This window comes from Pteropus vampyrus, unplaced genomic scaffold (assembly GCF_000151845.1).
Source record: "Pteropus vampyrus isolate Shadow unplaced genomic scaffold, Pvam_2.0 Scaffold78, whole genome shotgun sequence".
Lineage (NCBI taxonomy): Eukaryota > Metazoa > Chordata > Mammalia > Chiroptera > Pteropodidae > Pteropus > Pteropus vampyrus.
The window spans coordinates 721,910-735,342 of record NW_011888859.1 but is presented as its reverse complement, the minus strand read 5'-3'; the positions used below and the strand labels follow the sequence as shown (position 1 = coordinate 735,342).

Here is a 13,433-nt window from a genome sequence, read left to right as displayed (position 1 = left end):
ATGTTCCCTCGGGTCACGCTGAATAAATATCTGAAATCTCTTATTTTCTATCCTTTTTTTTTTTCAGCTAGTGAATGTGTTTCTTTTTTAAAAAGAGGGAAAATTAAAGCAGATACTCTTTTTCATAAACGGCATGCATTTATCTTTTAAAAAACTCAAATGGAAATGGCCCAACATCAATTCTGAAATTATCCTTCAAATACATTAATAAGAAATTTTAAAGACATGAATAAGAAAACCAAAGTTTCATGGAATTATCTATATGTTTTCCATTAAAATGTTATTTCTAAGTAGAAAACACACACACACACACACACACACACACACACACACACACACAAACCCTGCTCAGTTCAAAATATTTTACTTTCAATTGTTATTTTAGTTTTTATCCTGAAAAACAAAATTGAACAAACCAAGGTAGTGCAAGGATGATCAAAACACAATATGAGAAACAAAAAATAAAGTCCTGGATTAGTGACTCATTACGCTTTATACTTTGTGGAGACTAATTTGTTTTGTTCTGAAAAGAAAAACTTACCTCAACTTGCCCCAAGTCAAATGAAGGAATGCCAAGTAAATTGGATAAGATAGCATCAAATTTGAGAACAGGATGTATTCGAGGGGCGTGATGACAGACAGACATAGGGAAGAGAGTTTGATAAACATGTCTTCTAAGTAAAACAGATTTTAAAAAAGTCTTACCCAGCAACTAAGACGTATTTTCCATCTGCCTGATCCTTTAACCTTTCCAGCAGGGACAAACGTACTTTAGCTTTGCTTTTGCCATAGATTTCGATTTCATCTGCAAGCAATCCTATCTCCTTGGCAAGGACGTCCACGGCTTTCGGAGTCTGTGCTCTTGAAATCTCGATATCACTGGAGGGGGTGGGGGCGAGGAACACATAAGAGGCAAGAGTCTTCTCAGCTGAGGTGGTCGCTGCTGGAGCAAAAAGCCGCCATGCGCCACGCCAGCAATGAAATCAACGCACCGGCTGCACGGTCCTTGCTTCCAAGCGGTATTAAGCACGACTGCTAACAATTAACGTGCGTGAGAAAACGGTACATCGCTTTAGAGAAGCAACTCTTAAAAATTCACAAAGATCCTAGAATTCTGCCCAGGTACAAGGATAACACCTATGTCATAGGAGAGAGGGCTGTATATTACAGCGTGCCCAAAGGCCTCCCGTAAGTAGAAATCCATTATAGAGCGCGATGCTTTCTACGGGTCGTGGCTGTATTCGTTAACCACAAATAGATGGGTTATTGCATAATGCACCCTTAGTGAACTAGCCACACATATCTCTTGGCTACTCAAAAATGTGGAGATGCTATTTTGTTTTATCTGTGTCCATTCTTTCCCTCTCTTTCCTATGGCAAGTCCAAATTGTATTTCAAAACATTTTATTAATTACATAACTGTAATGGACCTAATGCCTGAAGCTCGACTTCCGGCACAAGAAGTTTAGCTCAGGAACATCACTGGGCAAATCTTGAACTGCTCGATGTTCTCATCTGGCAAGATGAGAACACTGCTGCTCACCTTCCAGGAGTGCTATGAAGATCAGCACGTGCTGAACTTCTCAGGAGAGCCTTTTGGGGCTCGAGCTCAGTCATTTTTTTTTTATTGGGGGTTCAGGCCACCTATCTGCCTGACCATCTGTTTGTGAGTAAAATCTGGCAGGCATAAGCCAGAACATGAGAGAGCAAGCATCGGAGACTTGGTTTTAAGGGCTGACATCTGAGAAGACAGCAGTCGGTCTCTTGGCTGGCCCTGGACCCCTTTGTTGGGGGCACAGCAGTCCCTGCAGGGACCTTCCCCCCCTGGCGGCAGATCATTCCCTGCTCTGGTTTTTTTCTGTTGCTAATGTTGACAATCTACTCTCAGCCCCCGTGCTGCCCTATAGTCTCCTCCCTGACCCTGTCGGGGTCCAACCTTGATGCAGGCGATGACGGTAAAGCCACCTCCAATCCAGACTTCTTTGACGGGAACTAGACAGCTTGGAGTGGTGGTGGAGGCACCTTGGGATGGATGCGGGCCGAGCTCTGTGCCTCCAGCCAGGATGTCCCTTCCCCAGGTTGGCCTGCATTTTCCTGACCAGTTCTCCTCCCCTGTCCCCTTCGCTGTCCATGCTCCTACTTCCTTTTACTTTCCTGCCTATTCTTTTTTTCTGTTTCTCTCCCGACGCAATCTCCTAAATCCAAGAGCCCAGTCTTAGAAAATCTCCAAGGTTTTCTCTTCACTAGCTAGAGTGACAGTGACAGCATTTTGATTTGTTGAGTGATTTATAAACGACTCAGCCCTGCCTTTCTTTCCTCAGTGGTTCTGGAAGTCAAATTTGGTTAAGCAAATAAAGCCCTTTTATTCCCGAAGTAGAATTCATTTTGATTTTTACAAAGGTTGTGGTATGCCATTTGGGGAAGTCCATCTCAATTGTTTTAGATCTCTGTAAGTAGAATTTACTCATTAAAAAAAAATTAAGGTCCTATAACAACATAAGTAACTTGAAAAGTATTTTCTAAAATAGATTATAGAAATTCAGGGATATTACAAAAAACAACATTCCTTGAAATTTATGTATTAATGAACACAGGGGATGACTAAGATGTTTAGTCTATTTCAGAGATGAAAGCAGAGACTGGAGAGTTACACCAGCCTGGTGGGTATAAGCAAACCACAGTGCTCAAGGAAACAGAGCTCAATTCCAAAATACAACTGGTTTATCAAGTAAAAACTTAAGTCAATTATTGGAAGTTCTATTACTGACACTCTGCCTCCCAACACCTGCGATGAGATCACCTGGGGAAGCTCTGGCGTTATGCCTGCCCTGGATGAACGGGGCGGGGCCAATTCACTGAGGCGGAGACGGCCACAGAGGACTCATTATGAGGCAGGAGAATGCATCTCTCTGGCTCAGATAGCTTATCTAACTAATTACACTAAAAATGCTGAGAATATATCCTCCAGTTTGCAGTTCCAAATTTATACAGAGAGAGAAGATGTAGCTTACACTTCACTAAATACCACTCTGAAGAAAATATCCATCTGGACCATCACAGAGCTTCCTGTCACACGGTAGACACTACCATGCTCTGAAGAAGGCTGAGTGCTATTTGGCTGGTTGGCCATTTACTCCCAGATTCAAAACCTACATGGCCCTCAAGACCAAGATGACATATGTTGGACATTTCTAACACTGAAAAGCATATTCCAAATATAACATTACCGTATTGTGTCATATCTAAGATATCATTATTTGATGGACTACTAAGGGGAAAAAACACTGCCATTTAATACAGGACATATCATCGATAATAAGGAAGTCCTGATTTCAGAAATGAAAAAATATACACTTCAGAACTGAGTGAATATGGTAAACATGTTCATTATTTAATTTTGGGGGACTTCGATGCTAGAAAAAGTAGTGTGGCAATTTGATTGGAGAAAATTATCTACCACCGAAGCCATAATACCATGGGTCATGCCCCCTACTCGATGGATCACCCTGGATAACTAAGGCACTTGATGAGCTGACATCAGTATAAACACATCACCCAGATACCTTGGTACGGGGGAGAGGGGCTGCAGTTTCAAGCAGTGAAGTCTCCACCTCGTGTATTGCTGTTCACGAAGCCATCTCCTCCCACTACTGACCAGGTTCTTCAGTAGGGCAGAAAGGAAAACATGATAGAAAAGAGAAAATTGTCAGGGTATGTATCTGAACTGTGCAAAGACTGTTCAGGGATGTCACGCCATGAAAAGGACTAAAAAGTTGCACAACTCAAGTGAATGCCAGGAGTAATTTTATTCTCACATAATTAAATTTGTAGGTTTTTCTGAAAAAGGAAAAATGTGAGATGTATGTACTATTGAAATAGTTTAAGTGTTCACTAAACACTGTGAGCGACCGTACAGAGAAGTTCATGTGATAAAGAATGAGGGCATCTTGTCACCAACCAACGCCAACAAGAAATTTAATGCCAGTAGCCACGTGGGAAGTGGATCCTTGAGCTCCAGTCTGCCCTTCCGATGACGACAGCCCCCAGCCAACATCTTGATTTCACCATGAGAGACTCTGAGCCAGAACTAACCAGCTAGGCTGCTCCCAAATCTCTTGCCACAGAAATTGTGAGATAACGTTTGTTGTTTTAAGTTCCAGATTTGGGGGGTACTTCATTACGCAGCAATTGATAAGTAATAACGGACCCTGATTTGGGTCCCTGACCATACTTGTCATGTGACCAAAAGCAAGTAACTTAATTTTCCTAAGTCTCCATTTCCTCCTCGTCTGTCAAATGGGGATAACATTATCTTATAGGATAGTTGTGACAATTAAATGACATATGCGTGCAAAGTGTTTACCACTGTGTCTGCTGAACAAAAAACATTGCAAAATGTTAGTATCTAAAGCTTCGAACTCAAAAAAATTCTTAATTAGCTGTGTCATCAAACCTGAATCCGCAGAGCTGCAGCGAGGAGACTCACGTCACCTTCTGTAATGAGACCACTGAAATGGATGCTGGGAGAACCACGTCCGAGCTTCCCTGCAAAGAATTTGAGGGGGAAAAAAAGACCTTCAGTATACTGCCTTTTATAACCCATTGCTCCTTATAAAAAGCTGGCACATCCGGCGATGTTCTCCTTCGTAACCACAGGGGTCAGGACATGATGGCACAGCTGCAGTTAGGTCACAAGCCCCTGGCACAGCCTTGGGGCTCCTGATTGGGCCACAGACTTTAGAGTTAGACTGAATTCAAATCTTGCCTCTAGCTCTTACTAGCAATTGTGACTCTGAGCCTGTTAATTAATGGTAATATCAACCTCACAGAACTCTGTGAGACTTGAATGTGATATGGTATGTGAAGTACTTGGCATACGGTGTGTATGTTTAAACAATACATAGGAAATAAAAGCAATTTCACCCATTAATAGGAAGGATAAGCCCAGCCTAAGTGTTATGTGAAAGGTCAGGCTTTTTTTGATAATTTTAAAAATCTTTGTCATAAAAGTGATAGGACCAATTTTCCATCAAAACTGAGAAATTTTAGATTAATTTTAGGGATAACATGGTTTTCAAAATAAAGAGGCATTTAGAAGAATTCTGCTTTTCCTTCCTTTAGCTGGTACTTTAAGTTTATAAAAAGCAAATACACATGTAAAATACTTCGGCCTACATCTTGCCTTAGAGAAAAGAAACTTTTCTAATAGCAACTTTTTTGAATTCCTTCTTTTCTGGCCACTCTGCTTTTAAATTATCCATTTTGCTGACAGTCCTTTGTGAGAGAGAGCATAAAACACTGGAGTGTTTTGTGATGTTCTATGTCAATGTATTAGGGAGTTGGATAATCATGTCCCTCAGGTACTGTTTAAAGATTAGCAACACTTTGGTTTTATAAATCATATTCAGGCAAAAGCCAAGAATCTAGAGAATGAGAGATTTGTTTTGTTTTGTTTGAATCGCAAGAGATCTGATGTGAATGTGCTGTCCAACAACTGTAGGGAAGAAATATGCTTCTCTCATTCTTATCTCTACCTTTAAATGATGGAGAAATAGGAAAAAGCTACATTCTAGGAGCTGGTATCAACTTATAAATGCATGTTCCCAGAGCAGAATCACAAATACCCACGTGAATGAAGGCTATTTCACCTATAGAATTACACGGTAAATAATTCCTCCCATAATCTCAACCACTGCCTTGCATAAAATAGAAAGTGACTAAAACCAACATAACACAGAACGCACATAAACATAAAAATATATTTTAAACTTTAGAAAAATCTTGGAGGAACCAATAGTTCTCTTTCTGAGAAACAGTTATCTGAATTTCAGTCATGCTCTTGATGTCCTACTTTCTTTTGTTTCTACTATACGATCCAATAAAAATTAAGTGTGACACTTTTTTAGTGGAAAAAATGTCAGATGGTTATCTCAAGGTGACTAGATCAGAAATTACTGTTATTTTTTTCCGTGTACTATTTCGTATTTCACAAATTTTCTAACATGCACACTGTATTGTTTTCATAGTAGGAATCGATGCATCTTAAAACTAAATGAAAAGTTCTGAATCTGGAGAATTCGAAGCCATTAAGACGGTAACTCAGCCAATCAGGAATACGTCCTCAAGAAATTTCATGGCTAAAGAGAATAGAGAGAGGAAATCGTTATGTCCCCACCTGCCTGTGTGGGGGGAGGGCCCCACCTGAGGTTTGTCTACTCTTGCCCAGCAGGGGTCCAGTCCCAAACCAAACCCATCTTCCCACTTCTCCTAAACACTTTCCATTAACTCATGGTTCCTCCAGTGACAAGTCAATGAATCACTTTAAAAGACAGCCTTTCATGCATAATTTCTGTTCTATTAACCAAACTTTCCACAATAAGGAAATTTAAGGCTAAAGTGTTATAATACTTCCTCTAAAAATCAGAACAGGCCTTTCTGACAGGAGCTCTTTTGAGACCTCCCTGGGACTTCTGCCAGAAAAAATGAAGTGGGAGGGACCAAGGCAAATTCTTTCGTTTTCTTGCCATCTCAGTTATATGGAAAATGTTTCAGTGTTTTTTTTTTTGTTTTGTTTTGTTTTTGCAATCTGGCCAAGGGCATCCTTTTGATCAGAAAAGCACTGACCATACAGACTGAACTTGAAATATTTTCTACTCCTCCAGGAGAACAAGTTACTCCAAAAAAAAAATTTATGTGAAGGTTTGAAAAGAGAAAGAACGAAAATTTACAAATTAGTACTGATAAAACTTTCAAAAAATTCTGGTGAATAGTTTTGAAGTAAAATATATTAACCTTGAAGGACAAATGGTAAAATCCAATAAATAAAATTTCAGTACAATTTTTCTGACAATTGTCAAGAGTTTCACTTGTAACTTAAAACATCTGAATTCTGCTATCAAATGACTATGTTTCACTTTTTAAAAAAGAATACAGCATAAGAATCTTCAGAGAAAGGGACATAATTAAAATATTAATATTAGCTTATATAAGCAGCCCTTTTGAAATTGCTAAAACCAAATTAAGAAGGAAATAATACAGACTTGTTTATTCTAAATGGCTGAGCCTTTTTAAAAAAGTAAAAAACATGAAATATATTGTATTGAGAGCTAATTGAAATTAAAAATGAAAAACTAGCAATAATATATCTCAGAGATAGGTCCAAAACATCTAGAATTTCCTGGGGAAAAAAATTAAAGAAAAGAAGTAATAGATACAGTGGATTTTAGAATAAAGTTCAAAAGTCAGAAGCAAATATTCCAAGTGCATTAGAATAATGATTAAATTACATGCATGCCTAATTTTTACTCTAAAGCTGCCTTCCAACATTCTCAGAATTTCATCGGACCTCTTCCTTCCTTGGACTTGATTTTTCAAATATAAACTTACATTCTGCTAACATGAAGTCCGAAAGCTATTTTGTGTGTTGGCAACAATGAAGTGGAGGGAGAGAGTGGACCAATATTTACTGGCAGTGACTATGAGAAGGGGCCCTGCGCCCGAGGCGGGCATCTCATTTATCCTTCCCCACAGCCTAGCTCCCATCTTACCCAAGAGGATAATGGAGATCAGAGAGCTCGAGTTATTTGTTCAAGGTCACACAGCCTATGAGTACACTGCAGTTAAGAGTTAAAACAAACAAATCAAACTCAGCTCTGAGCCAGATCAATGCTGACCCCAAATTCCATGGTCTTTCCACTGCATTATATTCCCTTCCAATCCATAAGAGGGAAGGCTCACTGTCCCCCATTGTCCCCCAGCTCATTAGCATAAGCTCTGGGATACAGCCCAGGGTTCTACCCCCTCTTCGTACTAAATAGAATTATGTTTGCTTAAAATTATGCTGTAAACTACTCTGACCCACAAAGTTGCTGTTTTAATATGGTCCTCTGGACTCGAGACAAAAGACCAGTTTCTTCTTTGTCTCATTTGTTACATTAGGAAATAAGTCTTAATATTGAGGCACAATATGGTCTGGCGTTACAAAATCATAGCCCACTTCTTTTATTTGAAATATTTCTTTTAATAATAAAAAAGTTAGTTAACTTTATAGCTAGAAAACTGAACATTGCTACATCCCTGTTGTAAATCTAAACATCAGAGTCATGCCACAGAAGACTGAACAGACCCAACAAGTTAGGTGTAATTGTTTTCTGAACACTACTTCTGGGATGTCAGCCATCAGGAAAATCCCTCCAGAGATTAGATATTCAATAAAATGCCTCTATAGAATTACCTCATCATAAAATCATAAATCATCATAGCCCATCTATTGTTATGGGGGGGGTGTGTGTAGGGAAATTCTGTACCATTAAGATGAGTATAAAAATTTCATTATAAAACCCTGCCTTCATTCAATCACGAGTTTATTAAAAATTCTTTTGCTCTTAAGTTTAAATAAAAGCACCTTTCCTTTTAACAATGCTTGAAAAAGACTATTCGTTTGTTCAAAGTGGCTAGATTACACAAAAAGTGGGGGGAGTCTTATACCAATTTACTTGCTGATTAAATTTTCATACTAATCAAAGTTGCTAAAATTAAAACTTGGACTATTGAGAAACGTAGTGCTGTTCTAAATAGTACCAGCTGGAAAACGTTCATCCATTTTTGTCAGCGCAGCATTTTTCATCTTTGTCTTTGTCCTGTCAGTCCTGCATTTAAGCGGGAGACACATTCAAGGAACTGTGTCTAAATCTGCAACTAACTTAAAACTGCACTCACTGTATAATTCTGAGCTTATGTTTGTTTACTCATCTAACGCTCAGTATTTACTGAGCACTTACTATGTGTCAGGCTCTATTCTGGGCTCTGGGTGTTCAAAAACAACAAGAAAACTACTACTGGACCAGATAAATTTAAAATTAACTGCATCAGTCTACACAAAGAATTGATAAATGAAAGCAAAATGCCTTGGTCTTCCCCACCCCGCAAGAGAATCGTTATATCGAAATGTCATGTTTTAAAGAATGTCTTTAAAAAAATTAAAGTCCTAAAGAGAAATTGATTAAAAATGAGACACGGTTTCACTAATAAAATATGTCACCTTCATATAATCATAGGACCTAAAGGGATTCCAAAAGCACATAGAAACAGACTCTCTTATCTCTAGCCAGGATTGTGCCAAAATTGTCCTAAATATATAAACTCTAATAAAACACAGCGAGTAAATATTATAGCAAAGAAACATTCATTTAAAAGAAAAGTCATAACTGACTTTCTTAGTCTAACTAGGATTCTGAGCCATGTCCACCATTTGATTTTTTCAGGAAAAAATATTACACCCAGAAACTACATTTATTTCAAAGAAGTTATTTAGAGCATGCCTTCTATTTGTTAAAAAGAACCATTAATCCCACATTCATATTATACTGCACCTAACTGATGTATTCATCTATAATACTCTTTGTCTAAGAGCTGAGTACAGGAGCATTCTGGAAAATTCCTGAGCATCTTCCCTTGCACTCAAGCCGCCCCACCCCCTTCAGCCCTAAGGGGTTTTTGATCTGATCGGTCAATTCCAGGAGAATTGGAGGGAGGTCCAATATTTTTCTTTAAAGAGTTATATAAATTTCAGTAATTCTTTTGGTATGTATTTTCTTTTCCTTCTAAAATATTCCATACAATTAAGTTGATTGCTTTTTCACCAAAAAAATGACAAATGGTTCCCTCGAGGTGACCAGATCAGACGTTATTTTTATTTCTTCTGGATACTATTCTCTATTTCACTCTCTTTTGTGGGGCCGCCTAGAAGGTTTCGAGTTCTAGAATCCTAGTGTGGTACTGGCAGAGGTGAAGAGGGCAGAGGCCTCCACCAGTTGGCTCAAGTTCATATCAGCTTTGGGGGAATAAAAACATTGCCCTCCAGGTCAGCTCAGGACACTCCTCCTCTCCATGCTGAAATCTGAAGGCCACAGGTAACAAGAAAGGATACTGGACTCCCTTTGCCAGTGTCCCCTGCATACACAGGTTACTCTGGTACTGGGGAGGGAGCTGGGTGTGATCCAAAACCGACTTTGCCTCAGTGTGTCCTTCTGTGAATGAGAAAGGGACAAGCCCTTGTGGGCCTGCTCCTACCGGCCCCTGGCTGGGTAGCCTGGTGCCGCCACACCCTGAGCTACTCTAACAGTGGGCCTGGTGTGGTCCAGGTGCTCCTGGATCCCTTGGCGAAATACCATCAAATATCAGATCAGCGCCAAGCCTAATGCCTCTTCCATTTCTAATCCTGATGTTTTTCACACTGTTCTGAGGTGTCTTGGGGCTGGAAAAGGGGCGGTCAGCACCAGGAGAAATCAGGGAAATACGAGGGTTGGTCTGCATTTCCCATGCCTCTCGGCAACTCTGTTTTCATCTGCTTTTACATGGTGAGGGGTAGCTGAGATTTCTTTGGGAGAAAGGATTCTGCCGCCTTTTAAAAGACTATGAAAACGACTACTTCTAGTTGACCTCACACATGCAGAAATGATCTGCTTTAGGTCATGACCAATGTGACGGCTTGATGCTGGACGCCGGCAGGGGGCGGCAAAGAGACAGCTGCTGTGGCCGCATCTCGGCTTCTCTTCGTTGGACAATATGGTTTCCGTGGGAGTAACCCAAAAGGTACGCACACCAACATTCTCATATGTTGACAATGACCAACACTTTAGGAATATACTCTTTTGAATAAGGAGAACATTTCTCATGCCGATCAAACCTATTTTTATCAGTGGCCCAGTGTCAATTTTAACACATTTACCTGACAGGAAGTCATGGGAACAGTTGAGAACAGCAGTTCCTGGTTGTATCCAAGAAAGCGGAATTTCTTCTGGCTTGGGCGAGCCTAAGACCACAATGTCAGCCTTGTGAAGCTAGAAAGAAAAACAAAAGCACCACACACCTTTTAATCTGTAGCGTCAAGATGTGAGTAACGAGTAATGTCAAATGACTTCAAGGTCAGAGATAATCCCAGTTTTAGAGTTTCGTTCCACACTAAGGAACAGAATCACCTACTGATTGACTAATGTAGCGCACATTACAGAACGTAACAGAACGTGAAGATCATAGCTTAGAAAGAAAAGACTTTATCCATTTTCTTCAGGGTAGTCACTTCAGCATATAACCACGTACCATTTACATGTTTTCAGCACTCACTGCAATACCAAGAAAGAAGATGGGACAAAGAAAGCTCTGCTGATGGAAGGGAGACTGAAAGGTACACTGGTGTGGGTGGTGTCCTCGCGCAGCAGCTCAGGAAAAAAAATAGGGATCATTGTAGTGAAGCCCCTTGAAGATCTGACCAGCGCAGGGGGCCTGCTGGCCTGTACAACTGCGTCATCGAAATTAGAGCCATATGGAATTTTTACTAGATCTATGGAAGGGTTTTCAAGAGCTCGAGAAAGAATCTCGTTTTCCTCAAGGCGCTGGCTAGTCTCTTGTCAAACTGCTCTTTTTTTTTTTTTTTTTTTTTTAAGAAAAGGAAAGAATGCAACCACTACTGCAAAACACATTCATCACGTCCATCCCGTCCGGGTTTTGACAGCACAGCGCCGGAGGCACACGTCTGGTAGGAAGGTTACGTCCAGAGGTAGGATAAGAGGTTGGCTCTGAGCGCGAGCAAAGAATGACCACCCGTCCCAGCACCAACTAAGCCACTGATGACCTCCAGTTGGATCCAGATGGGGAGGCGCAAAGGCGAAGAAGGAATCTTAGACCCTTGCAGGAAAATGGCTACGATTGCACGTGTCCACTTGGTGCGGTCGGTATTATCTCACTGAATATCCCAAATATGTGAGGGTGGCGTTACTACACCTATCCAACAGACAAGGAGACTGAGGCTCGCTGATTGTAAGTTATGTCATGGTGTGTCCTTTTTCCCTAGTGGACCCAGCTTTGGAATTCTCCGAGGCAGAAAGAGAGGGGAGCGTCCCACTGTCTGCTCTCCGCGCGGAGGGCCATCCCTCCATTGCTCTTTCCACAGACTTCAATGACTGCAGACTCTGTGATCAAAGAGGAGCGGAAGACAAACACAAAACAGGCTGATCGCCGAAGAGGTCAGGGAAGAAGCGAGCCTGCTCCTCAGCCTGGTGGTCTGGGGCACTGTTTAGATCAGAGGCTGCATTCGCTAAGTCTCTTAGGCATCCTGGGAAAAGAGCTGGCGGTCGGGGGAAGCAAACCCGTGACAGTCCTATCTGGTTTATGAACAAAAAAGCCCCGATCTCAGGCAGCTCCAAGTCCCTGACAGAGGAGGAACACGGTAACGATTCAAACACGTGTCTTTTCAAAGGGCCAACAAAGCCAACTTCTAAAAGTTAACATCCCAGAAACATTTGATCATGCAAACAGGACAGAGTGAATTAACATTCATTGAGTGCCACTAATGAGCTGAACAGTGCTTGCTGCTTTTCAGTCCCGTACTTAAGGCACAGGAAGATGAATTCACTGAAATGGCATCTCAGTGAATCAACTATATAAATCGCATTAAAAAGACAAGTCCCAACTAAAACAACCATTCTTCCTGTATATTCATAGCCAATTATACCAATAATCTAGTGTGTTAATGCCACACGTGTTCTCTATAGATAGATCTGAAAAGCAGCTAGACCTCAGGGTGATGTTTTATTTTGGGGAAAAGAATGTTCTTATGGGAAGAGGATTTTACACATATCTGAATAAGAAAACGTACTTCTTCATTTACCTATACCACTGTGGATATTCAATCAGAGTAAGCCTCAAGAGAAACATAAATGTTTAACACTTGTTGACAATGATCAGCAGATAAGAAACACCATTTTGCTGTATTTTCATGCACAATAGCAGCAGAAACAGAACATGTTAAAACACCTATAAAAAGCTAATTTGTACAAGACTGAAATGTTCATTTTGGAAAAAGCCGGGGATCACAGGTTCACATAAGTCCCCTAAGAACACTCAGTTTCTTACACATGGCATCTTTGATACAATCTATTCTTTTCATTACCTATAAATCTCAGAAGTCTCATTCCGACCCCTCAACTCTGGACTGAAACAAAACTAAAGTGGGCTGTGCTAATAAGTGACTGAGAGACAGTCGATCCCACAGAGAAAAGACAAAAATCAGCAATGATCGCATCCTAGCTGCTAATTCTTTCTGGAAGGGAAAAGTGCAAGATGCTTAAATCCATAAATAACCCACTGAGGACCAGGGAAGATTTTATTGAGCTAAAATTCAAGGAGAATTATTGTCTCACTGGCAGTTTCTACTTTCCTCCTTCCAAATGGGAAAGACCCTGGCCAGAACCTGGCCTGAAACTTTACCTCATAACAAAATATTGCTTTCTCTGCTGAGACCTGAGTGGAGGCAGCTTAAAGAGAACCGCCCACTCCCCAGGCATAAGACCAAATGTTAAAACAATAGCAAGACATGGACACGTAGCCATTTAACGTGGAGCATGTGGGAGTCCTATAGAGTTTAGAGGGGAGAG

General features: G+C 40.5%; 1 protein-coding gene across 1 annotated transcript in view; it reads right to left on the bottom strand.

The window, feature by feature from the left end:
- MTHFD1L (methylenetetrahydrofolate dehydrogenase (NADP+ dependent) 1 like) overlaps nucleotides 1–13,433 on the bottom strand; it is a 173,025-nt gene that overhangs the window by 140,454 nt on the left and 19,138 nt on the right. The window contains exons 7-10 of the mRNA XM_023532145.1: nucleotides 10,730–10,841; nucleotides 4,454–4,545; nucleotides 3,564–3,661; nucleotides 706–879 (exon numbers count right to left, since the gene is read on the bottom strand). Of these exons, the coding sequence (XP_023387913.1) occupies nucleotides 706–879; nucleotides 3,564–3,661; nucleotides 4,454–4,545; nucleotides 10,730–10,841 (476 nt within the window). The remainder of the gene's footprint in view (nucleotides 1–705; nucleotides 880–3,563; nucleotides 3,662–4,453; nucleotides 4,546–10,729; nucleotides 10,842–13,433) is intronic.